This window comes from Vidua macroura, chromosome Z (assembly GCF_024509145.1).
Source record: "Vidua macroura isolate BioBank_ID:100142 chromosome Z, ASM2450914v1, whole genome shotgun sequence".
In the NCBI taxonomy this organism is placed as follows: Eukaryota; Metazoa; Chordata; class Aves; order Passeriformes; family Viduidae; genus Vidua; species Vidua macroura.
In genome coordinates, this window is record NC_071611.1 from 51,212,008 (window position 1) to 51,239,836 (window position 27,829).

The following is a 27,829-nucleotide window of genomic DNA, read 5'->3' on the forward strand; positions in this document are numbered from 1 at the left end:
TGAGAAGGATCCTGAATTTAAATTACATTCTCAGTAGCAGAGATCTCCAGAAATTATTGGAGATCGTTTTTCTACTTTATCAGAGAGCAGCTTCTCAGCTTTGAGATACACTTTCAACTGCTAGCAAAAATGCTGCATCAGTCTTGTTCCAAAATGTTTTAGTATTATAAGTGAGATTGAGAAGTATGGTGTCTGACCTTGTAACTGCATTGGGAGCAATACTTCTGATTTAAGTAGCCTGGAGCAAGATAACTTTGTGTTTGTAGTTGCTTAGGGGAAAGCTCTTGACTTTTAGTCCTGCTATTACTCATTTTCAGGTTTACTTCAGAGAGTTTTGAAAAGCAAATTTTTCTTTTCCTTCTAAATTCAGAATGGGGATTGTTACCAGGTTCTGTGAAGGAAGACATGTGGCATGAATTTCAGATTTTTATTGGTTTAATTCCTCTGTTAAAATGTAATATTTTTTTTGTCCTTGTTAAATGAACTGTCATCAGTGCTAGTTACTTGGTGAGTATCTTTAAATGATAAGGTTAGGGTAGCATAGAAGTTGAAATACACTTCTACAGTTGCAGTATCACCAAGGTCTGTAATGGCACCACTCTGTGCCTGTTCGTTTGCAAACACAGTGGAGTTTGGTGGCGATGCACGTGGGCCAATCCAGGTCCTATCCTTGGCTTGGAGTGGTACCATCCTGCAAGCTCGATGTCAAAGACTGCGTTTCACTTCATGGCCACTTGTCATGGTGGGCAAGACCAACAACAGCGAGGAAGTAACCACAGCTCATGGACCACTGGGACAGAGATCAACTTGTTTGCTCTGAAGGGCATCCACTGGGGCCGTGTGTGAAGTATGATCTCTGCAGCTGTGCCCAGTTAGAAACCACAGTCCTGTCCTCAGAGTTATTCCTACCAGGATCACTGGGTTGCCAGTGCCATGTGTTACAATATGGAGAGATCATGGCCAGCCACTGTCATCTTGACTCAAATACTCATTAGCATCCAATGAATTTAAACCAAGTTATCTCCCACCCTGTTATTCAGTACTCTCTCTGTGATCACATCTGCAACACTAAAGTGCACTTGCATTATCATAGAATCACAGAATGGTTTCATTTCAATGGTACCTTAATAAGCATCTCATTCCAACCTCCCTGCCATGGGCAGGCAGACCTCCCTCTAGAGGTGAAAGTGCCCCGTTTCCTTGAAGCTGCCTGCACACTTCAGGTTTGAGAGGAGTTGAACTTGAAGGCCTTCCTTGTTTTTTTTCCTCTGGAAAACCTCTTTGAGGGGAAGGAGGCACCCTGAAGTTCATTTACTAATTTCATGTGAGCAGTTTGAAGTCCAAGTCCTGATTATTTTATTGATTTTTAGCTAGGGATTTACTTGTGAATAAGGGAGAAATCTGATGTGTGAAGGTTCCTGATGGTCATCCCCAAGCATGCGCTTCATGGGCAGAACTTTCTGTTGGGGCAGCATTAGCAGCTGAAGTGATACCTGCTTTCTGTAGTAGCAGAAAACCATTTCAAGTGTTATCAGTAAGAATTAAAATAGCTGATTGCACTTCTGTTCTTTTACTGAAGGTAAAAAATGTTGGTAGTATTGAAGTTTCTAAAGGGTGCTGAACAAGAGTCTCTCTTCATGTGAGAATCCCACTGACAACAGCATCTGATAAGTGGGTCATGAACGTCACTTTATCTTCACTTGCTAACCAGTGAATCTGTCAGGAATGAGTCATTGTGCCTAGATATTTTGGAGTCTGTGTTAACTCTTACATGCTTTTGACTAATGCAGATGTATGTCAATATAAATTGCAAAACTACTGTGTAAGTTAATTGTGCTTGTACAATAGGTAGGAGACCCTGGTCTCAACAAAGCAACATAACTGAATTCCAGTGTGCCACTTAAGATAGCTGTTTAGTTTAGTTTAAGTGCTTCTACATATTTAAAGGCAGCAGAGGTAACATTTATCATATAATGATAACCTTTTATGTAACCTAATGTTAAGCATGTATGGTTATGGTTACAAAAAATAAGCTAAAAATATTCAAAATGTTAGGGAAGGATAAAATGGGGTGAAATTTAATTGCTGGAGCTGCCCCTGGTCAAGTGCTTTAAAAAGCACATGCTTTTTGCTTGCACAAGATAGATGGATTTATCAGCTTTTGAAAAAATACAAGAAACAGTAATAACAGTAATAGCTAGTACTTAAAAAGTAAGAGATGCATGATATGGTAAACATTTTCTAGACTTATTTTTCTGAAACTTGAATATAGGTAAAAATGTGACTTTAAAAATGTCTCAAAAAAAAAAAAAGACTGCATTATTTTAATCTTTAGTACAATTTCAATTGTACATGTGGAAAATTAATGCTTAATTTTCACATTGTGGAATAATCTCCCAGTTTTCATTGTGCTTGTGGCATTTTTACCTAAACTGAAACTCATGGAATATAGACTCCTTAATTTCAGAAAGCAGCTAACTCGGACATCTTAAATTTGGGAAAGTGTTTGTTTTCTTGGCTTCAAAACTCCCATACTGTTCTCCTATTAAAATAATCATATGGTCATAAAATTCACAAGTTTTTTTTCTTTAAAAGAGAACCTGCTCATGAATAGGGCTAGATTTCTTGTCTCCTTAACTGTGTTTGAACTACCAATAATGCTTCTATATGGATTTCATTTGCAGTTTAGCAAATGCTTGTTCTGTCTAGAAGGTGAGGCAGGATATGCTTAGAGACCTAGCCTGGGATTGTATTTCACATTCATACACATAGACTTGTGTATGAGCTGTGAAACTCTGGTAATACTTTAACCTTTAGTACAAGGAGACAGGTGCTCTGCACTTGAAGACTTCATAAATTCCTACTGCCTGCTATCATCTCTGCTTGAGGATAAAGAGTAAGTCCACTTTAGGACATCCTGTTGATCACTTTTACATGGCATTTTTCCCACACTTAATCCAGCTGCCACTGTGGAGCTTACATGTTGGTTGAATGTCTGATCCTCTTTACATACCTTTTCCAAAAAAATCTGGGTTCCTGTTTGTCTTGTGGCTGGCAACTATCAACTATCTGTCACATTGTGGTGGTGTTTTCTTTATGGTCAACATTATAGGCTCATGGAGTAAAATTCTTCAAGTTGTGTCTATGTGACCCCTTTAAAAATTTCATAGGCAGTCTAGGCTTTTGCAGTCTAGAATACAATCCAGGGTACTGTAGTCTACAGTACTGTGATGGAAATCATGTAGAGGAAGGATCACATTTCTGTCTCTTACATCTGTTTCCATAAGACTAAAGCTAACAGGATATCTTGCTTAATTTTGTAGATTTCATCTTGTCCTCTCTAAGATAATAGTTTCTTAGATACTTTGAAGTATTTTCTCATTCCTGTGTTGCACTAAGCAAAGATGTAAACTGCAGCACACAATTGAGATGTCTAGAACTGTAGTTCTAGAAAAACTGTCTGAAAGTTGAACACTTCCATAAAATTGTTGAAGCGGCTGTGTCAATATGTTTGCAACTAACATTTGTACAGAGTTTTAGTTCTCATGCGTGTTTTTGGTCGTGTTTCAGCAGTGCTGAAACATCTATCTGTCTCTTAGAGATTACTCTTATGCTTGCTGTGGCTTGTACAGCAGTCTTTGCATAATCTCGGAAAACCTGTTTGTGTCCTCAGTGGAAGCAATGCAAAGTGCTGCTTGGCTGCTTGAATCTAGAACATGTGAAACTTGTGAAGCTTTGTAGTGTTTGCTCCTTCAATCATAACATTGTAAATGTTAATGTCTGGCAAGGGCAGAGCTGTTTGAAACCTTATTCCTTGTCGGTGTTACTGCATATCTAAAACTCCTGACTTTGAAAGTGATCTCAGTTGAGCCTGGGCTGCCAGTTTCTTTCAAGTCTCTTGTCACTGTTGCTCTGAGCAGTCTTAGCTTTCTGTCCAGCTCTGAATCATTCACTTCCTTTAATGGAAGTGTAATTTTAGGGCATCTAAACTAACCTTACAGGAAGATGGGGAAAAAAAATATGATCATGCCTTAATCTGAGGCTCCTAATTTGAGGCTTATTATTGCCTTGAAGATAAGGCAGGGGGCAAAGTAGGTGGGTCTTACCTACAAAGTAGGTTTTCCTTTTTGTGTCCCTGAGGAAGCAGGAGGAGACAGTGTGGCATATCTGTGAAGGGGCTTAGTGTTCAAAGTTACTTTATTTACAGTGTAGAAAGTTTTAAGCATTCCCATGACCAAAAAAGAAGAAAATATTGAGGTAGGGCAATGGGTAGCTGGAATTTCAGGTACTTCCTCATATAGTACAAGTGTACAAGTGTGGAGTGGACCACATGAATGTACAGAGCGCAGCAATTTCATCATGCTTCAAGAGAGGCTTGCTATTTTTGTTAAACTCTTCAGCTCTTTTTCCTTATTAGCCTTTGCTCCCAATGCGTTTGTTTGCAGTCCTATATCACTCTAATGCATCAAATGTTTTTGCAGGGTTTTGTGCACTTGGCTGGAGAGTAGAGTAATTGGGCAGCTAAAGAAAAAACTAGTTGAAGTTGTCTGCTCTTTTGTGGTGTGCTGAGTCTATGACACACAGGAATACTTGCTTAACTATTGCTAGGTGGTGTGCTGAGATGAGTGAGTTTTTGTCAGCCTGACAATTCCTGATTAAGGCAGGGTTGTGGACAAAAGGTGCTGCCTGGAAAACTATGTCTTGCCAGTAAAATGTGTTGTGCTAAACTTCACTAAAATGTGAAATTAAGAATAGATACCAAGTGGGAGTGGAGGCAAATTTGTATTTATATGAATTAATACATATTTATTTGTGGTGACTGACTGCTCTATGGAGCATCTTGCTCAAGACCTTGAAGCACAGATCTTCTGGGGACAGGGAGGATTGATCTTAAAATTACGTTTTTAATGTTCAAGTTTGTTTTGAACTCTGCAGGTATTAAAATGAAGTTTCTGGTGTGGCCTAGAGCTTGGTGAATTATAGCATGAAGTTAATAAAGTGAATTTGAACTTTGTGTACTTGTTGGAGAAAAGTGCAGCAGCAGAGTATTGGCTTACTTAGCTAGCTTGAGTGCTAGAGGGATAATCCTGGAAGAGTTAAGTTTCAAACAAGCCTTCCATGTGGATTCAGAGCACAACTAATGTCTTAAATCTGCTGAGCAGTTATAATTAAATGGTCTTTAAGGTTCCTTCCAACCCAAGCAATTCTGTGGTTTTTTATATTTCTGATTGCTATTTAATACTATTAAAAAGTATTTAGCAGCATTTACTGTACCTTTTCATAGTAAACTACATAATTGATTACATTTCACGTCTCCTGGAAATGAGTCATGTAAACAGGTGAGGATGAAGGAAATTGTTTCACCTTGTATTACTCAAGATAGCACTTAATTGTCTTTGTACTTTCATATGACTTTTACTGTTACTCAGGCACAACACTGTTTTGACCTTCCAGAAGTTCACAGGCTTTGATTTTACAAGTAAAAGAGGTAGAAAAGACCTGTTTGACTAAACCTGCCAGGGATTCACTCATAGCACCAACTTTGTGGAAACAAGCTGTTTTTAAAATGATTACTCGTCATATGTTAACCTGAATTAATGAGTTGATCTCTATATATAGCATAAGCAGGAATTTGATGTTTTAAAAAATTAACTCTTTTATATTACTAAATATAATTAGGGACCTTTTTGATCACTAAATCACTCTGCTTTTCAGCAAACACTGGGCTTTTTGATGGAGGTAATTGCAGTATACATTTTCTTGAAGTTTTCTGCAAAGAGGTTACCATTCACTTTTGTCAGTTGTTGCCATAATTTACAAGAAGCCTGTGAAAGCATTGAAGTTTGCAAACTGGCATTGGTCCTATAGTGATGTGGACTACCTTGTGTGCTTTTAGCTAAGGTAGTACTCTTTGTTTCCACACTGGGAGTCCCAGGCTGCCAGTTTGGTGTATCTTACACCATTTACTCTTTCATACATCTATGTAGGTATATGTTGCTGTTACATCTTAGTGATCCTGAGCTAGCTGTTTGATTCTAGTGGAAGCTAGTGTGTGAGAGAGACCTCTTGTACCTGATGTTCTTACAGCATAACTGCTTTTCAGGATAACTGTACTGTGAGATTAGAGCAGAGTATTTATAATAACGAAGGTACATTTCAGTGATGTCTGCCTCCGTTTGGGTAGTGATGTAAGTGATCTGCACACCCTGAAGCTCTTTCACTCCAAGGATGTCATGTGGATTATAGGGACCTGGATATCCCTACAGAGAGTAGATATTTCCTCTCAGCCTCCATAAGCTGAGTGGTAAGTAATAAGACTTCAAGCTGCAGATGGTTCCAACAGGTTCATGATTGGTCCATTATGTATTGAAGCAGCTAGTATATTGTGTTACAGAAGCAAGACCTTAAAATACATGCAAGGAACTTTCTAGCTGCATGTGTTTATTTTCTATAACATATATGTATATCTACATTTGATATTCTTTTATCAAGGTATTCATCTGGCAGCTCTTACTGTGAAAATTTGCCAGGCTGCCATTGTGGTTTTCTGTGTACAACTGCAGAAGAGGGCTTATTATACTATTCTCTATGGAATTTTTCCTCCTGAAGTATGTCAAGTCAGAGTGGAAATAGAAAGCTGTATAATGCCACAGAAGAAAACTATGCAAGCTTGTGCTTTTAGTGACCTAATACTTTCATTCACAGTAAAGACAAAATAACTGAGATATTGTATTTCATTTTAGGATTCCTTCAATTTTTTTTTTTTTGTAAATCTACTAATTCCTGCAGTTATCAAGGACACAACCATATTATCTTAAAAATTTCTTCACTATTCACCAGTTGTTGAAATTACTTTGTTTTTACCTTTGCTTATTTCAGGCATTTAGCAGAATTTATAAAACGGAAGGGGATTTGTAATCTGAATTATTTCCTGTCTTCTGAGTTTCTGGATCTTTTGTAGATAAGCTTTTTTTTAGTCTTTGTGGTAGCTGTGGCTTTGTGCATGTTAAACCAAAGCTCTTTGAAATGTCCTTGGAGCTGCACAATGGTTGGTAAGTCTTGCATCTGTAGTAAGATGCATTGATTATTTCAGTTCGCCACTCTTCCCCATCTCCTTCTAAACTAAAAAAGCCAGGTTTCCTTATGGAAGAAATTCTCTGTGTTCCTGTAAGAAGTAATTGCTGTGGAGATGTAGTTCAGTTTCAAATAACAAAAACTTCAGCTTTTCTCAGTGTAATTTTTTTCCTATGTTCATTTAACAACTGCAAAAAGAAAATGCTTTTTCCAGCTACTTACTATTGCAGATTAGTAGTTGTTCTTGTTTGTTAATTACAGCTGTTAAAACTGAAAAAAAATGTTCCCCTTGGACATAATTTCAAGCACATATATTTTGAGTTGACAGTTAAGACGTACACTAGGGAAAGAAATTATGTTTTGAGGACAATTTATCAATTTATTATTTTCCTACACTTTTTTATTCATCAGTAAACACTAGAAAAAAACCAGAAAAATAAGCATGTGATTGAAAGTAACATTGGAAGTTAACCTATGAAAAAAGTTCTCTAGAGCAGGGAAATATTTTTCAAACTGAGGATCATGGCACATTTCAGGATATCTTCCGAAACTCTGAGATTAACAGAGATTCCAAAACTCTGAGATTGGACAAAAAGCCAAAACAAAACAACCGTTCCAAAGTAGTATGTGTTTTTGTGAAGTTTGGGAAAAGAATTTATGTTCGAGTATGTCCTGGTTTTGGCTGGGAGAGAGTTTCTTTATTCTCAGCAGTAGGTTGAGTGCTGTGCTTTGGAATCAGTATGAAAATAACACTGATAACACACTGACAGTTTGGCTGTTGCTGAGCAGTGTGTACCCTGAACTAAGGACTGTTCAGTGTTTCGTGCTCTGCCAGCGAGCAGGTGTGGGAGCATAGCCAGGTCAGGGACCTGAACTGGCCAACAATCTATTCCACACCATAGAACCTCATGCCCAGATAATAAACTGGGAGAGTTACCTGAAAGGGGGGTGCTCACAGTTCAGGAGAGCATTTGGTATAAGCCAGTGGATGACGATGTTTTTTTGTGTATCACTTGTTTTCCTTGGGGTTTCTCTCCTTTTTTACTTCCTTTTATTAGTATTACATGTTACTTTGTTTCAATTACTAAACTGGTCTTTGCTGGTGAGCATTTTTTTAAAATTCTTCTCACCTTTTTGACCAGGATGTGAGGGGGAGTGTTTTTACTTGTGGCTGTGTATTCTTAGTTGCCAGCTGGGTTTAAACCACAACAAAGTGTCATGCCAGTTTTTTGCTTGGGTGAGCGCATTACCACAGGTTTTGAAACACCCCAGGAATAGAACAAATTGCTTTACATCCACTTACTTAAGGTGACTAGGTGGATATAATAAGGCAGAATATTTAGCGCTGCTGGCTGTATTCCTGACAAGGAGTAAAGTGACTGCAAAGGACAAAACTCCAATGCTTGGAACATATTACTACTAATAGTGATAAAAATTAAAGGGTATAGCTAGCTTTCAGAAAAGTATTTGGTTTGGCAAATTCCATGGTATTCTTTCACCTTGGAGTGGTAAGGATCTTCTCCTTGTAATATGACTAGCTAGTTTTTAAAAAGTCTGGGTGTCTAATTCAGTCTTCATTATTTCAAGTAGTTTGTGGTTGTCATTTACGTTTGATCCCAAGGCAGTAATGGGCATGATTCTCAGTGTTCCTCCTCCTTTACTTCCATAAGCATTTGCTATTACTTTTGCTTGTGCCACAGCATGCACCTTTCCATGCAGTTCCTGCTTTCAACCACACTTTCTGGTGTTGAGATTTTCTGTTTGGACATGGTGGATCTCTTTAATAACCTTCAGCTGATGTCTCTTCTGGCTTGCTGAACATCTTTTATCAGGTTCATGTAATGCTTAGCATCCATGGTACACCCCCACCACAAACTTTCTCTTCATGCTGCAGGGAAGAACCAGAGCTACACCATCACTTCTGTATCCAGCAACAACAGGCTTGTGTTGATGAAACACCAGATGATGATGTCCTCACATGTGAAGAACTATAAGCTATAATGCAGGAGGATGGCACCAAATTAATAAAGAGTTGAACTTGGCTGAGATCACAGTCTACTTACTGTGTGTCAAATACTTTGATCAGCATTTGATCCTTTTCATTCATTCTTCAACTATCATTATTCCAGATTTAGAGTGATAGCTGAGAAATGGTTTGGGAGAAAGGCATTGAAGTATCAAATACTGAAATCTAGTTATGATCATAGTACAGGTGTTTTCTTACAAGCTGCCCAGCCTCACCTGCTCAGTGATGTATGAATTGTGTGTTCAGTAAATAGAATCCATCTGCTGGAACTATAAGTGAACTGCAATTAAATTAGGGATTGCTCAATGACTTATACAGGTTCCCTTGTTTTGCTAAGCTGCTTTTAAAACTCAGTTCAAGCCTTAATGCAAACTAAAATATAGTTTGAAACTTGAACAGTAACTTACATTGAGAGTAAATAGAAAGGTTGATGGTATCCTCTACTTATGCATTTAGCCCTTCTTGTTAGACCACAGTCATGTAAGGAGTTTCAGATACAGTGCTACAGATACAACGCATACATTGCGTTGTATGTCTGAGTGTGTGCTTCTAGCCTTATTCAGTGTCAAGAAACTGGCTGTCTCCATGGCATTAATCGGAGATGAGGCAACTTTTCTGCAAAAGAGCTGGTACTAGCTGAATGTCTTGGCTCACAAGTCCTCTGTGGGGTTGTCACTCTGCAGGATCCCTCTAGCATATTGTAGAGCATTCTAATGTCTTAAATTGCAAATCTACACAGACAAAAGGATTGATTGTTTTGTACTTCTATATCTGAAACCCTGTTAAACTTTTCATGCTTCTGAAGTTGGGCTGGAGTCTAGTAGTATTATCTTTTCTGTGGCCACGGTAGCTTGCTTTCAGGACAACATAGACTACTACTTGCAGCTTTTAGGTTGATCTTTACATAATTCTGTGGGTTTTCTGTAGTTCCAATTCTGCTTTTATGTACTGGTTATGGAACACATCTTCACTCTGAAATTTTAGGAGACTTTCAAAAATTATCCAAGTCCATGAGATTAATTCTAATGCCAGCTTCATATATGGTCTTCATATGTTGTCATGGATATTTCTTTTAACAGCGTTCTTCCACCAGTGCATGACCTTTGGAGTGATGAAAGGCAGAATAAAACCTAATGCCAAGTTTCTGCAACCTTGACTTGATCCTGATTTCACAAATACAAAGCTGGCTTTTTCTTCCACTAGTTTAGGGGATCTTTGCCAATTAACTTCATACACTGAGACAGAAGTTTATGGCTTTAAATACAATGTAATTTATTGAAAACAGTGCTTGTAAAATGACCGCTTACAGGCTGGAAGCAGAAAATACGCTACTGTTCACTAGAAAATGGACTAGTCTCTTTCAGTCAAGGTCTGGATGACAGTTTTCAGAGGAGTTAAGCACTGAAGGCAGTGTATGTTGCTGAAGTTACAGCTGAGTTGTGTTCTTCACTGTAATATTGATGCAAACAGTATGTCCCATTTGGGTTTTCTTTCAAGACAGGTTTTTTTTACCTGTGATTTCTGCTGTGATATTGAAGTTCCAACTGCTTATAGTCCTATAACTTAGTCTTTTGCAGTAAGATCTTTTTTGCAGAAGTTGAAATAGCCTGATATGTTTGAAGTGATGGTATGGTGACTATTGCAGAAAAAGCCAATATTTTAAATGTATGCTTATCAATAATTTTTGGTTGTCCTTTGGAAATGTACGAATGTGTTATTTGCTATTCAGACTTCTAATTTTCCAGATTATGATTAGTCTGTGCTTAGTTTTTGTATTAGACCTTGAAAATTGTTTTATACCTTAGTGGTGTGTATTAATTTTAAGATGTATTATTAATGAAGTTGTAAATGTTTTGGGGTTTCTTGTTGTTCTTTTTTTGTTGTTGTTTTATATGCCTATTGGGACGGTCATTTATGACAGTTTTGGGTTTTCTCTTCCAAAATTTAGCATTAATAGGATTCTGTTAGTGGGGCTGCTTTTCTTATATTACTTTTACCTGACAATGAGAACTTAGAAACAACAGCTCTCCTTGCTCCTTAAAATGAATGAGTATGTTTCATAGAACTCATTCTTCTTTGATCAGTACCTTCTGAAGAGGTTTTGAGAACTCGACTGATTGTAGAATTTGTCATGACTCTGTTTTTTGTGGAAAAAAAATATTACCAGATACTGTTCATTATTGTTTTGATTGACCTTCAGACATTACAGGAACGTTTAAGAATTCCAGTCAAGATGCAGGATTATCTGGGTACTCTGGTAATGTAATCAACAATTGCTTCCAAAAGTTAGCTTGCTCAACCCTTTCACTGGGTATTCCATAGCTCTGATGGGAAACAGTAGTCAAGGACTCCCTCCTGTGGTGGGTGTCCCAGACTTCCAGAAGATTTGTATTGAATTGTCAAAAGGCTGTTCTGGTTCATGCAGGTAGAAAGTGTGTTGAAATTATGCAAGTGGTTGAATGTGGGAAGAAACACAGGAATGGAAGCTCTTCTAGTGCTGAAATTGCTGTCCTTTCAGCACCTGTTAGTTATCTGGTAATAATACCATTGTATATTACTGGAGCAGTGTTGGGGGGGGAAAAAAGGTACCAGCTGTGTGCTCAAGCAAAGAAATTTTACAGCACTGGCTCTAGATTCTGTTGGGGAAGATAAGTTTCTCAGATATGCATGTAGGAAAATTAGCAGCAGCTATTTAAAGAGGGAAATCATGAGAACACAGGTTTAGTAGATAGCTGGGCAGCAGGGAAACATCAGGACCAGGCTTTATATAAGCCAGAAATGTCTAGGGTCAAACCTGTTGAAATTTCTGGCCAAAAAACCTTCAGAGAAGGCCTAGTAGAATACCAAGATGCTTTAATCAGTCATGAAATAAAACTACTGTATTAGTCTGCTGCTGTCTAATCATGGTGTTAGGCAGAAGGCAATATCGATTCTTCTTAGGCATTACAAAATTGCAGGACTACTGAAAAGGTAGCATTTAAATTCACTATGCATTTGTGAGGGACTCCACCTCTCTTGAAAGGGCTTATTTAACTACTGTTAGGTTAAAAGTTGTATTTGTCTTCCTTTCAAGTCTTACTTTTAATGTATAGCACATAGTTATTGAACACTTCCATGCAAAATGAACTGTTCAGATAACTGAACTCTTAGAAACATAAAATAGTTTGTTTTGGAAGGGAACTTGAAAGGTCATCTAAGAGGGATGATCTTAGACAGGGACACGTTCCCCTAGAACAGGTTATTCAAAGCCACATCCAGATTGTCCTTGATCTTCTCTAGGGATGGGGCATCCACAGTTTCTCTGGGAGACCTGTTCCGGTGTCTCACCATACTCACAGTAAAGCATTTCTTTCTTACACATGACCTAAATCTTCCTTCTTCCAGTTTAAAGCCATTCCCCCATGTCCTATCACTATATGCCTTTATAAAATGTCACTTTCCAGCTCTCTTTTAGGCTCCTTTTAGGTCCTGGAAGCTGCTGTAAGATCTCTCCAGAGCCTTCTGGAGGCAGAACAAAAGCAGTTTTTTTAGCTCATCTTCACAGGAGAGGTGCTGCGGAATCCCCTCCCTCCCCTGCTGGCCACGCTGCTTTGGATGCAGCCCATGATGTTTGGCTTTCTGGGCTGTGAGTGGCCATGACTGGGTCATGTCCAGCCTTTCATCCACCAGAGCCCCTATGTCCTCTTCAGCAGGGCTGTACTTACTCCATTCTCTGCCCACCCTGTGTTTGTCCTTGGGATTGCTCCAATCCAGGTGCAGGACCTTGGACTTGGCCTTATTGAACTTCATGAGGTTGTCACAGATGCATGCACCTTTCAAGCTCTCCAGATCCCTCTGGATGGCATCCCTTCCCCCAAATGTATCAATGGTGCCATGCAGCTCAATGTTGTCAGCAAACTTGCCAAGGGTGCCCTTTATCCCATTGTCCATGTTGGTGACAGAGTGAAACAGGGCCAGTCCCAGTAGTGACCCCATGTGAACACTACTTGCCACTTGTCCTTGGTGTCCACTTGGGCAGTGAGACAGTGACTGCAACTCTTTGAGTGTGAACATCCAGCCAGTTCCTCAGCCACCACTGAATCCTTGTTTCTCCAACTTACAGACAAGAATGTTGTGCAGGACAGTATCAAATGCTTTGTGCAACTGTGGGTAGATGACATCAGTAATTCTTCCCTCATCCACCAACACTTCAACCCTATTGTAGAAGGTCACCAAATTTGTCTGGCACAATTTGCCCTTAGTGAAACCATGCTGGCTGTTGTCACCTCTCTATTTTCCTTGATTCTTAGCGTAATTGGAGGATCTGCTTCATGATCTCATGCTCAGAGATAAGACTAACGAGCCTATAGTTCCCCTACTGTATTTATTTATCTTTTTGAAAATGGAGGTTACGTTTCCACTTTTCCAGTTAGGGGGAACTTCATCAGACTGCCACAGCTTCTCAAATATGATGGTTAGTGATTTAGCCATTTCCTCTGCCAGTTCCCTTAGGAACCCATGGATGTATCTGACCAGGTCTTAACAGACTTGTGCACCTTCAGGTTCCTTAGATGTTTTTGAACCTGATGCATTTGTACAGTAGATGGTTCTTCATTGTCCCAGTCCCTTCTTTGCCTTCTACGACTTGGGCAGTGTGGCTGGAGCACTTGCTGGTGAAGACTGAGGAAAGAAAAGTTGTTCAGTATCCCTCAGACTTTTCTATATCCTTGATAACCAGGTCATCTTCCTGTTCCAGAGAGGGTTCACATTTTCTCTAACCTTTTCTTTCACCAGCTTTCTGTGTAGATGCTTTTCTTGTTTGCCTTGACATCCCTGGCCAGATTTATTTCTTTAACTTTCAGGGAGGGTTCTATCCTGCTTTAAGGAATGTTGCTACTACCTTTAGAAGCAAACCATTAAAAATGGGTAAGTGTCATCTCTGTCCCGTCTACTTTACATGACCTCTTTTCTCTCTGGATAGCGTCTGTTTGTTCTGAATATTGGGCAGCAGAGGATTTCTTCAGGCTTATGCATGCATTATTTATAATTTATAGAAAACACTTATGAAACAACTTGGGTAAGATACAACTAGTTTATTTGTGGTTCTTCTCTGATAAGTATTGTGAATTAGCCTGTGTATTTTTGAAACTAAAAAGAAGTCTTCTTTTAAGACAAAATGGTAAATGCAGGGGCACTGTGACCATAGCTATGATTTCCTGCTTACTTATTTCAACTTGAAACTTCTTTGGTCTTTTGGTGATAGGTGGCTGTGAAGTCTGTCTGCTTTTCTTTCCTAAATACTGAATCAGTGTGTTAATTACTTGTTTTTTAATGGTAAATTACTTAATTTATGCTTTTCTAGTGTACACTTGGATGTCCAGTCAGTCTCTTGAACAGTCTGATTAGACTGACTAGAATTAAATTGTTTGAAATAACTTCTTGCCTTTCCCCTCTCAAAATCCATTCCATATATTGACTGTAGTGCCATTCAGACTCTTGGGTATCTCCAGGAACGGAGACTTTACAACCCCTCTGGTTGCCTCTTTCAGTGTTCTACCACTCTCGTGGTGAAAACTTTAAATTTAAAATCACAAAATAAAGTTGCATAAAGTATTTCAGACTTGTTCTGAATAAATTACTGTGGTTTTGGTGCACCTTCCTAGGCTAGTGTCCTAATATTTATCAAGTTCAACTCATACAGTGTCTCCAGAAAATGGTTATTAATTGAATCCTCCCAAAGAGCTGGGTAAGCTCTTTGTCTGTAGTAGTTTTGGGTGTTTTTTATATGAAAAGCAGAACACATCAACAAAGAGGGATAGGAAAAATAATTTTTTTCTCATCTCCTTCTGTTAGATCTGGAATGAGTGTTGTATTGGAAACATCCTGTATGAAATAGCTTTCACTCTGGTACTCTAACATCTTTTAAGGTTCACATTTAAAAGGGCTCTTCAGGAGATTAATAGCAAAACACCTGAAATCAGCATTTCTGTATTAGTAGATAACACTGAAATCACATAAAATTAATGCACAAAAAGAGAGATTCCTCTTTTTTGGAGATGCTATTGGGAAGAGTCTCTGCAGACAGTGGGAGTGATGGAGGTGACAGGTATAGAAACTGCTCTGCTGTAATCAAACTACTAAGTAAAAAGGCTTCTAGGATTAGAAACATGGCAATATCTAAGCAGAGCTGTAAATCAATACAGAAATGCTTTTGGGTATTTCCATTTGGTTTGTTACTGCTGATGCTAAAGGCATTGAAGATCATGGGGTCTAGCCTCCTGTTCAGAGCAGGGTTCTCTAGAGTAGATGCTCAGTCTTCTGTCTTGTTGGGGTTTGGATTGTCCGGTAATGTGTGTATTAACCTGTTCGTGGATCCATCTAGACAATTTATGTTTGCCTGAGGTGTTTTGAGGAGGAGATACGAGAGAATGGAAATAGCTTTGGGGAGTGGGGTGGTGGTGTCCTCTGGCCTTTGGTGCCATGGTGGGCATAATAGGTGCAAAATTGTAAATGCCAGTGATGATGGGCTAGTTAGTAAACCTTCTTATGGTATTTAATTAAGTGAAAAATTTCCTGTTGTTTTTTTGCATTACATACTGTTAAATGCATACTGTATAGATACTTCACAAGAATTTGGTACAGCATGAGTTCCATTATATCTTTCTTGGACAACAAATGAACATGCCATTTGTGCTTTATGAAATGTTGTTTGTCATTTTATATTGTTGTGTACCCAAGCTAATCATTCTAACTAGCATTTTGTGAGTTAGATATGTCGGATGCTTCCCTATGGCTTGTTGACAATTTTATTTTACCTTGTTCTAGTGTCTTAAAAAAACCCAAAAAACCTCAAACCAACAAACAAAACCACCTCAGAGTATGGGAGTGTTTCTGGAAATATTTGTGCTAATAAAGGGTAGTATTCTTGCTAAGTATTTCTTTTCACTATGTTAAAATTTCCCACCTATTTGCATTCTTATGCACTAAAAGTACTTCTAAAGTTGGGTGCTAGTTAGGGATAGTATACTGTAGGTTTTGAAGTTGTCAAAAGATGGCTACTGCTAAACTCAAGTGTTTGATAAGTGCTAGGCAAAATGAATGGTTAGAAAGGTGGCTGTTGTTCAGAGATAAGAACTAATGAAAAATGCTTTATGTCCATCTGTTACCTGAATTTCCAACACTAAAAAACTCAGAAAATAATACTGCATCTCTGGCTGATACTTAGTTCTTGATCAGAACCTGTTGTTTTGAATATTGGAACAAAATGAGCCTTTAAACTCCTTGTTACTGAAAGGCTCTGTGTAGTGTATGAATAACATCTGTCTTCTAATTTGGCTCTGACATTGAGTGACTTTCAAATGTATTTCATTTTCAAGCAGTAGTCCAGAATTTTGCCACTGTACTTCTTATGTTCAGTAAAAAAGTTTAAGAGTGAGAGTGGATTCCTGGTATCACTTTAAACTTGATGCTTCTGCACATCCTCTAGTGTCCAACAGATCATAATACACTTCTGAACCTATTCTACGTATCAGTTTTTAAGTCTTGCACTAAATTGAATGTAGTAATTTCTGTGTTGAACACAAGAACAGAGGCTACATGAAATCTGCCAGTGTTAGTGGAAAAATCAGATGTTGTGATCCTTTGTAGTGAGTACTGTTTTTCAGTATAAGCAATATTTGCTCAGTGTGTGTCTGTAGGTTTTAAATAATTAGCTATTCATTGTGTGGCACTGGGGTACTAATGATGACTTATGTCTTTTTATTTAGGACAGAGTTTGGGTTATGGTTTTGTGAACTACGTTGACCCCAAGGATGCCGAAAAAGCTATTAATACCCTGAATGGATTGAGACTTCAAACTAAGACTATAAAGGTATGGAGGGTTAAAATAATTCAAAGAAACTGAACTGTTTTGACTTCCTGATTTGTTTCACAAGTGTAACTAGCAAGCATTCAGGTAATGTCAGTAGAACAAACTGGGATTTAATGTAGTAAATGATCCTTTGTAGTGTTTAAAGTTAGCGTAAGTAAAGAAGGCATAGAAAATTACATTTTCTTGACCAGCTTAACACTTTAGATGTACAGTTGAATTGCTTTAACTGAGGAATTGTTATATACCGTAGTTGAAGAAATGCAATATTGCATGTTGTTTGAACACCATGTGCTTCCTCATTTTCTCAAAGATGGTATAACTTCCTTAATAATACTTCAGGTTTTAAGTTGCTGCTTGTCTTGTTCCTTTTACAAATCCTTAGAATGAAATGCTGAAATAACTATTGGTTATCTATGAATCACTCTATTTCTAGGGCTCTGGTCTTTACATCTCTAATGTTTGGTATTCCCATCTTTTCTGTTATGTTGCAACTCCTCACACACTTGTTTACTAAATTCAGTTTCTCAAAATTCTAGAAACAAATCTTGAGAGTTACTTTTTTCACCCCCTCTTTTAAACCAGCAACAGAAGACTGAGGATACTCATTTGAGCAATTGAGCTCTGAAATTTTGAGAAAGAGGAGATTAAATAAAATTGTCAGGAAATGCAGACTTTTGAACATGTTTCATAGGTGTTGGTGCCTGAAGGCAGTATATATTCCAACTAGCTCATTCTTCCTCATTAAACAGCAGGGCTTGCTAGCTGAGCACTTGTATAGTGGCTGCCTTCTAACTAGGAGCATGTTTGAGACATGAAATAAAGTCCCCTTCTAAAAATATTTGTACTTAAAAAGCAGTGTGAAGCCACTGAAAGACAACTGAAACAAAAATAAGATACCAGTAGTTTTGGCACAAGTGTCTTGCCTGTTCTGTATTTTTAAGATTTAATGAAGTGGATTGCATTATTGGAAACTTAAAATACTACTTTGTAACAAATGGTGACTCTTGGCACTCAGGTACGATGGATGGACCGATGCTTAGATGCTGAAAGCTCCCTGTGTGTTTCTGGCAGACTTCTTGCCCACAGTCCTCTCTCATTTTCTATTTTGGGGGAAATTGAGCAAAGTAATTTTGTGCTCCAGGACTTCTGAAGCTATGTTTTGTGTGGTGGTGAGAAAGGGAATCTGTTTGTTTTCCATTAGTATTGTTTGGTGTGTTATGCCTTGGATTGAGCCAACATGACTTGTATGTCCAGGGTGGTAAACTGGAAGTTCTGTTGATTATATAGGCAAAAAAAAAGGAGGTGGTTAGAGAAAATCAAGCCAGGTCTCCCAAATCAAAATGTTCCCTTCAGGGGAGTTGTGGTAACTTGTTTGATTCTGGCCATATTTGAATTTTTAATCCTCCTTTACCTTGCTAAGAGATAAATTTAATCAATTTTCACCTTTTTAAAAAAGGTGACAAGGTGACAATTGAGTAGACAGATATGAGTGATGACAGTGATGCTTTTTGTTTCCTGCCTTCCCAGGACCAAAAAGTGGAATTGTAGGTTGGATACCAGACAAAGACCTTCACAGTGAGACTAAACTCAGGTGTTCATACATTAGATATCTTCAGCTAAAGCAAAGCTGAAACTCCAGAGTTGTCACAAGCCAAAATGATAGCCTCTTTGCCAAAATAAAGAAAATCCCTGTTTCATTTGAGAAAAATATCTTTAAATGCTGATTGTTAATGTTGCAAGTAAATTCTGACTGTAGCTATCCCCAGTCAGGCCTGTTGAACTTCAGCAGCACCTTTCAGTGTTAGTGGGCATGACTTGAGTGCAAAAACTGCTTTACTATGTTCTCCTTTATTTACTCCTCTTCATTTTTGGACATGGGGTTTCAGGCCAAGTTTTTTGTGACTGGATTTTCCAAGATCACAGAATCATAGGATGTTAAGGAGTTGGAATGGACCTTAAAGATCATCTAGTCCCAACCTCACCACATTTATCTGTGAAGCAGTAGAAATGCCCAGCCTACATGTAAGCATTTTGTAGCTTACATGTTCCTCAGATTAGCCAGGGAGCAGTGGTGAGCAGAGGTCAAGTTGATGTCTGAGGTCTTTTCTGCCTCTGGTGGCAGCATCTTAGGTGGAAGAAGTCTCTTAAGAGGTCTCAATCCCAGGGCCTTTGCAGAGGTTACTTCCTTTTTATAGACAACAGTGTTCCTATTTGTTCAGAGTTGGTAAGTCAATGACAAAAAAACAAACAAACAAACAAAAAACAACCCTCCCCCCCAAAAAAAAAAACCAAAAAAACAACCCAACCTGTTTGATAAACTCAGACTCTAACCCATAACTTCCAGCTTCAAAAAATGCAAGTAACTGAGATATATAAAAATTTCATATAAAACTTCATATAAAAATTATTGAATATGAGTGCTAGTCTATATTTAGGCTTCAAAAGAAAAAAAATAGGGGTTTGTTCTCTCTGTGCATTTTTGGGACTTCTGCAGGAATGCTTAGTACTTTACTAGATTGAGGGTTCAAGTTTGTTTTCCATTAGTATATAAAACTGGAAGGAACTTTGCTGGTTCAGTCACAGTGTGATGTATCCTCACACTGTGATTGAAATCAATGTAATCCTACTCAGAGGAAACTGACTGTCCTGACCCTGATGTATGATGCTCTGGATTGGGACTGTGACAGATACCTCTGATCCACAGCTTCTATACTAGCCTGCATGTCATTGGATATATTTTTTCTCATCCCTAAGGGCATGCCATTTAGTGTTTTCTTGAAATAAAATACATTGAAAAATGTAGATTTGCAAAATGATGGATTAAGGGTTGGGTTTTTTAATATTGATAGCAACACAAAATCCTATTACCTCTTCCCTTTTTTAAAAGAAGATCCTGTGGAATACTTTATGGAATACTTTACTGATTTTTTTGCAAAATATCTCAATCAGTTTTCAGGTGTATATCTCCAAAGCAAGGGATTAGCACTCTTAGTCTTGTCTAACCTGGTGGCAGTTGTATTGCTTTCTGATTTAACTGAATAGTAAGGGTGGGTGTATACTCTGCTGGTAAAGCCACTTGTGAGTGTGTTAGATATGTGAACCCTGTTCAGCTGGACAGTATGCCTCCGTTATTATATAGTGCCCTTTGTGGCATAATTTATTGTTTATTTGCAATGTAAACTGTGAAGTTTGGGCTCCACTAAGTTATGCAACTTTAATGTGGAAACACATTGCATCTTATAAGAGGTAAAATATTTTCTGTGGCTTCTCTTTCGGAAGATGATGCTGCTGACGAGCTTTTTCTCTCTGTTCTGTTTAAGAATTCTATTGGATTTTTGTACCTGCAGTGATTTTCTTCCCACCTGCTTGCTTGTCTGTGACTTTTTTTTCATTTAGGTTGTTCTGGAAAGATCAGTTCTTCCCAAATGTGGAAAACTCAGAGAAACAAACTGGTTATAAGAATCACTGATTTACACATAGGGTTAAGAAAATTGAGTGCATGTTCTTATTGGCTTGGCTTTTGCTTGGATGAGGAGAAGTGCTCCATGGCTTCCCTTCCCCTTCATTAGGGGGGTTTTATGAGAAAACTTCTAAAAAGAAAAAAGATCCAAGTGAATTTATTGTGAGATTATCTGAACAGGAATATCTTTCAATGTGAAGTAAAAGAGTTATGCATTAGCAAGAGAGTGTTTTAAGATTCACTGTCTAAAAAGGAGCAGGCAAACAAATGGCCTCTCTGGACTGGCTGAGAGCCATGCGGAATGGTGAGTAGGATGCAGCTTTTTACCTAGACAGGAAGACACAGGACAATATTTTTGACTTTTCTTCACGGATGTTAGGCTGCCATTGCCTTAATAGTGGACACAGTACTTTGTGGATTGTAGCTGCCAAGGGGACACTGAAGATGACAGTAATAGAGCTCTGCTCGTTCCTCCCTTTTGAGGGCTTGAAGTGGCAGAGCCTCTGTGTGCAGGACCTGGCATTTATCTTAATAAATGTGTAGATATGTATGCAAGACATGTGTAGACATGTATGCAAGTATGTGTTGGGAAGAGCGGAAAAATAGTTTGTCCAGGCTAGAGACCTTGGAGTTGTCTTTTTCTATAAGATAGCATATATAAGATGTATGTATTCTCCTTAGCGTAGTGCTGCTTAAAAGTCAAATTTAATAAGGTTTTCCTTCTCTGAAGTTCTTTGGATTATTGAGATGTTTACATGGGTAATTATTACCTGTCAGGGGAATAGAAATTCAAGGAATATTTTATCTAAAGTATTAAATCTGTAGGTTTTTTTCCCACTCCTTTATAACTTTGCATGTAATAAAAATAAAAATAGGCTTATTGTGTAACATTCTTCCAACTTCCTGTTAGAATGAATTTGACAAATTCTTCAGCTACAAACACAAGATGTCCTATTTTGCCATCGTCACCTATGACTGCCCTACTGTAGAAAGTTGCGTAATGAGAAGAGCTAGTTAAGACTTCGGTAGAAGAGTGCATTCAGCTTTACAAATTCTCGAAGAAGTGCTTTATAGCAAGAGGGGACTTGAAATGTGGGGTGTGCTGCAAGTTCATTAGTGTTTGAGTCATTGTCGTTAAAACTTGGCATTATGCAATGTGATTTCACTTGGTGTCTTGAAGTACTACTTAGATTTACAAGAAGATTCATTAAAGGAAATATCTTCTAACTTAACTGTTCAGTAGCTGCACCCTTAAGAAATTTTAGCAATGATAGTACTCTTGAAAACTTTCAAAACACTTAGTGGAAAATAGCAAAATACTGAAAAAAAAGAGAGATGCTGGTTTGATTTCTGAGTTCAGTGCAACAGATAAAAACAATTGAGATTGTTCCTGTCGTCACCACTGGTACTTGTAGAGAAAAAATCTGGTAGTGTCCCTATTTTGTAGCAATTCTTTGATTAACCAATATTCTTGGGTAGCAACAATGTACACACAAGTTGGGTAAAAACTCTCATTACAATACCAGAGGTGAGTGAGCTGTGGAGGTGAGAGAAACCCTCCTTACTTTTTTGATTTTTTTTTTTTTTTTATTCCCACCTGCACCTCCACTATTATTAAAGAACATTGATCTAATGTTCTAAGGATTCTAAGGAATCTTCTAAGGAATTGATCTAAGGAGCAAAAGGGAATCCTATGTGGAAGTTTAATTTAAAGCTAGTGACTTTTACTGCTGTTTTCAGTCAGCAACGGCTGAGAGAGGAGCTATGATGCCAGAACGTTTAGCAGTCTTGACAAGGTAGTACAGTACTGCATTCTTAAGATCAATTTGCACTGTTCTAGCAGACCTGAAACAGAACAATTTTTCTTGGAAGAAATGTAAAGGTTTTTTTTTTTTCCCTAAAATTTCTGCAGGAGTTACATAATTTATAATTATGCAGTCTTTTAGCTATGTTAACAGTTAAAGCTTTGACAGCATTTTGATTTTAGTACTACACATACGCACACACACATCTTTTCACCCCCAGGTAAAATTTGTTCTTCACTGAAATTCAAATCTCCTCAGACTTTGAATGTTACTTCCAACTTAAGCTGTCTGCTTGTTTTTCACATAGCTGAATAATATTGAGAGGAGGATTCAGTTCTTAATGCACATTGCTGTCACTTCCTGTAAACCACGTTATAGGCAGGTGGTTGGTTGTCCGCTCACACACAGTGCCAGGCCAAAGATATAAGATGTGCTGTCCTCATGTTTAGCAATCACAGTTTGTTTTCTTTTTGAGCCCCAAGTGCCATGTTGCTGCCAATGAGTGTGTTAAAAGAGTCTGTCCCTGTTCTCTGAGTGAGAGAATCCTTGGACCAGTGCAGCTCACCCTAAGGCTGCTGAGCAGCTTTCCAGCCAGAACACTGCAGCAGTTCAGTAAGGTCCTTCCTGATTTGCATAGGGGATTCCTGACAAAGAAATGGAGATGTTAGAAGGGGCCAACTGTACTCTGTAGAATTGAGGGAAGTCTGCAAGCATTGCTCAAAAGCCAAATCTTACACAAGTAAAAACAAAACAACAAAAAAAAAAAGACTACAAAACAAAAAAAAAAAATCTGCTTGTTACTACTCTAAGATTGTGTAGCATGGGGAGGGCAGGGTACAAAATTGCAGCATCAAAGTCCTCTAAGAAGGTGGTGGCTTTCTGCATGGATTCAAAATGCTGTAAATGCCAGGCATGGAGATCTGTTACTGTCTGTTGTTTCGAGGGGGATTTTTTTGTTTGTTCGATTGAGGCTTTTTAAGTATTGTTATTTTATTTTAAGTCCAATATCTGTTTTCTTTGTAAGTGGATTTTTATAAATGTAAAACATGGTTATGATTACTTTTGAAATTATGGTAGTCTTGAGACAAATAGGTCTCTGTTAATTCTAGCAGCTTTCAAGGTTCTTTGTCATACTGAATGTTGACTCTATTGTCTTTCATCCATGCAGTAATAGTTTTTCCAGAAAGGTTGTAAGATACTCCAGTTAGCTGTAAGTTGCAGTAGATGTGTTTTGTGCATTTCTAGATGTGTCTGTGGAACTGTGCAAGAGTCACCCAAGGGTTGTGCTTGCTAGAGTCTCTGTCAACAGTAGAAGCTCCTTAGGTATGACCTGAGGTTTACTCATTCCCTTCAGGAAAATAATTGAGGTCTTGTGTTTAAGATTCTATTCCTGTTAGTATTATTCATGTGGAGGGCTTAATATTATACTATGTACTCCTGTTGTCCTTGAAAGGTAACTGCTTTTTTTATTCCTAGTGCATCTGAAATTCCTGTGCTGTCGTTGTTTGGGCATGAGTGGGGATCAGAAACATGAATATGAAGTATGAGGAAAGGTCTTTTGAGACTCTTAGGAATGTGAAAAGTATGAAATGGAAAATGTTTGGAGACTTGATCTCCTTTCATTTCATATATTTTATTTGTACTTAGAATTCTAAGTTGAGTATTTCTTATTTTTAGCAAGACAGTGATAGTTACAGACTGCAAGTTCTAAAGTGCTCTTCTGTACTGGTCCTTCTAAGGGCAAAACAGATTTGCTATTCTGTGATTGTAGTGCATAATTCCCATCTCATATTTTATGTCAGTGAACTTGATTATTGTTTTTCTTTTATCAGACATTTATGACCCTGATTTAAAACTGTTACAGTATCTTGAGACTTCTGGGAAAACCTCCTCTTCTGTTTCCATCAGTGGCAGGATTTCCAGCTCTGTTCTTAGTACATATGTACATTTGCTTCAGTTCACCAAGTAGATTTTTGGATGTCAGTTGCTTTAGACCAAGTCTTCTGAAAGCCTGTTTCTGGTCTTCCTCTGTGCTACATACAGCAGCATTTTATGAGGTCTTCCTCTTTGAGTAGTGTGCTGTCCTTAATTGGTTATATCCTGAGAAAGACTTCTGGTCCTTATCCCCTCAGATATATAAAGACTGGTCTTAAGTCTAAATTTGTCAGATCTGTCCATTCATGCCTTCAGCTGAGTGGCAACAGATGTGGATCCCATGACCCACCTCAGGCCTGTGACTCTGGCATGGGCTGTAGCTGTCAGAGCTGGAACACTTTGAGGGGTGAACTAAACTTAAAATAGTGAAACTCTTGTTTCACTATTTTGCATATGATAATGCTGAAAGGCTGTTGCTTCAGTTTTTTCAATGCAGTCCCTATTGTACTGCAGGCTGTAAAAGCAGGACCTTTATGGGATATGGTTTTGTTTATCAGCTTAATCTAAACTTGTAAGTGGGCTGTGTTGAGGTTTTTTAGTTCCACAAGAGCTGGATGTAAGTTGCCTTTACAAAGGGAAGTCTGGATTTCCAGTTTGTTCTGTCCACAGAAGAGTGCTACTGTAGGCTTCCACCATGAACTCAGCACAACATGTACATATTCAGTAAGGAAGTCTTGTGTATTGGGAAAAGTGGTCTTAAAGCTTTGTTTGGGGTGGAACAATCCTTTTTTGAGGGGAGACAGGAAGTGAAATTGATGAATATACAGCAGTGTACTCACCTGTTTCGGGCAACAACCTGTCACTGGCTAGTGAGAGCTGAGACCTCATCTCTATGGTGTGCTGCAGCATCTTCTTACTAGAAATCAAATTAAGAAGAGTTCTTGAATCATGGTATCTCATACAAATTTAAGTGAAAGTTGAGAACACTTGCCTGGCACAATGGCCTCTGAGAACACTGCTGTAAGAAAAAGCAGTATGTCCTTGTTTTTACTGTGCTTGCCAAGGAGGCATACTTGTTCCTAATGTATTCCTTTTTTCAATATAAATCTGTCTGCTTTGGAGGTAGGTTTAACCCATTTTCACCTGGACATACTAGATGGTAGATTTTTGTTGGAGTTTTTTTTTCCCCACAGAAACATGTATTTTAAAAGAACTGGACACTACTCTTAAGGGCAAGTTGTGTTTTAAGCAGAAAGATTGCACTTGAGCTAGTGAAAACAAATATTTACTGAAATACTGATTTTAGCATTTAAGGATTTCAGATTTAAAGACTTGGAAGACTACATTAAGTAGACGTGTTTAGGAAGAAATTGTATTAAATTCTCAAGTTTTTTTGAGAGAATACAAATAGTTTGTATTTGTACTAATAATACTACTCCTCTACTAATAATAAGATAAAAGAGGTTGAAGCATGGTACTGAGGTGTCTATGGGTAGTAGCAGATAATAAAAAACTGAAACATTCACTTGTAGGGGCTGTGCCTCTTTATAATTTTTGGTAACTTCTTTGTTTAACCTGCTTTCACAGTTTTCACTTGAAAATTTTGAATCAGTTCATCCTGATGTTAGGAAATTAAGTATTAAAGCAATGAAAATATTTTGACTTGGTGGTGTAATGTTTGCATTTCTAGAAATAAGTCTTTTCTACTAACTGCAGTGGAAAATTTCAGTAAAACTGTTTTTAAATTAGTATCTCCAGAGTAGTGCTGTTCAGTGTTGTACAGTGTGTGTCATCATTAAATATTTAAAACTTCAGGCTTTCAGTCTGCTTCTTGACTTGCCTTGTTCAGTGGTTTTGACGACATATAACTGAAATGTTCACCTGTTGAATTAGCTGTGGAATGAGAATCTTGGCACAGTTGTTAATTCAGTCCATATAAAAGTTGTTTAAAGAGACTAAGTATAGCAACTATATTTAAACTATCAGCCAGGTAATTACTGAACGAGAAAACTGACAGGATACAAGTAGGGAGATTAGTCTGGAGAGTCTCTGCTTTAAATGTGTATCACAAGTGAAATTACTGGACTTTGACATCAAAAATGAAGAGGGACATGTATATCACATACTCTAGGCAATGTTCTTTTAATAGGAATTTCATACCAGTAATATTTTGTGGTGTCCTTGTTTTTCACTAGTGGTGCTGACTTAAATTATGTTGCATTTCTAAAGTTACATGTTCCTTTCAGATTTTTTGCCTGACCAGTAGTTATGGTGCTTAGCAAATGGTTAAATAGAGTATACAGATATTGGTGATTAATCATTGATTATGGTTTAATATGTGTTGTTATTGTGACTAATATGCCCAAATTCAGTTGGAGTAGTCACTTGAAGGTAATAACAGTGAAACTGGATATGTGAGAGTAGTGTGTACTGGTTAGAGTATCGCTTCCATTTACTTGCACTCTTGAAATTCAGTGTAGGCCTTGACTGCTATGTCAAACTATTTGAAATGTTTTTAACCAGAGAGGGCATGGGCAATACTGCACCACCTGTCATAATGCAAGAACTCATACTCACTCACTTACCAGAGGAAAATGAGAGTTTTGCAAAAGCTGCTTTGTATCTTGACAGGTACCAGTTCTGTAGGATAAGGTAAACTTTCAGTAAGTTAGCAAATATTTTGTGCAGGTTTCTTCTCTTCTGATAGACTTTGTGTGAATTTATATTTTTATATGTGACAGCATGTGTCCAGCAGTGTGAATTCCCCCTTGAAAGACAGAGTCTGCATGGGTTTGGTAATTCGTGATTTTACGGGGACTAGTCCTATTCCCCAGGCAGTCTGTCTCCATTCCTTGGCCTCGGGTCTCCTTAAAGTCCTGTCAAGTGAGGCATGGAAGTTTATTTCTTGAAGAAGCTTAGGGCCAAATGGGCAAGTTGAACAAGTTTTTTCATTCCTTAAATGAAATTCCTTAAATGTTGGGGTTTTTTGCATGGTAAAAAAAGGTAACTGTCACTTGTCTTTGTTGCTTCTTTGGCTGAATGCAAGCAAACTTTACTCTCTTTTCCTGTAACTTTGATTGTAGGGCTTTAGCTCTTACGTGGTTCTCATATGGAAAGAACAAGGCAGTGTGACTTACAAGGTTCCATGCTGGATAGCTACAAGGTTTTGAGGTCAGTCCTCCTCAACCACCTTGCACAAAGCCTCTGTGTGGAACTTGAAGGATCACAGCAGTGTTCAGGGTACTGCTTGTTTAATCTCCAGCATACTGTCTTCTGTTTTGCTTCCACAGCAGTCTTAAGAGTCTGCTGTTCTGCATGGAAATAAGACAGGAAGGATTTGAAAAGGACTACCAAAGAGTTAGGCAAAAAGACAGAATGACAGAACAAAAGTTTCAGTTGCCCAGTATTGGCTAACAGTACATAGAAGGGGAGAGAAGGAGAGGAGATAAATCAGACTACTTCTTGAGGATCCTTTTTACTTTTATGTTTTACATAGGTGAAAAGCCTAGATGAAGTATTTTGTCCTGTTGAGAGGCACAGATGTTCTAATCATTCTTGTAGTAACACCACTGTTACTACAATGTTACACTGGTACAAACTTCAGTAGGAAGTAGTAAACGTGCTAGTTTTTAGCATGTGTCTAAAGGTCAAAAAATCTGCTTAATAATCTTAAAATATTTTGACTGACACATTAAGGCAGCAGGTAAAAAAACTTCTGTCCAAAAGGATCCAAGAAGTTC

At 38.0% G+C, this 27,829-nt stretch overlaps 1 protein-coding gene across 12 annotated transcripts in view; it reads left to right on the forward strand.

The window, feature by feature from the left end:
- Positions 1-27,829, forward strand: part of ELAVL2 (ELAV like RNA binding protein 2) — a 102,984-nt gene that overhangs the window by 45,331 nt on the left and 29,824 nt on the right. For all 12 annotated transcript variants that reach the window (XM_054003334.1, XM_054003335.1, XM_054003340.1 and 9 more), the window contains exon 3: positions 16,846-16,949. In XM_054003334.1, coding sequence (XP_053859309.1) covers positions 16,846-16,949 — 104 coding nt within the window. The remainder of the gene's footprint in view (positions 1-16,845; positions 16,950-27,829) is intronic.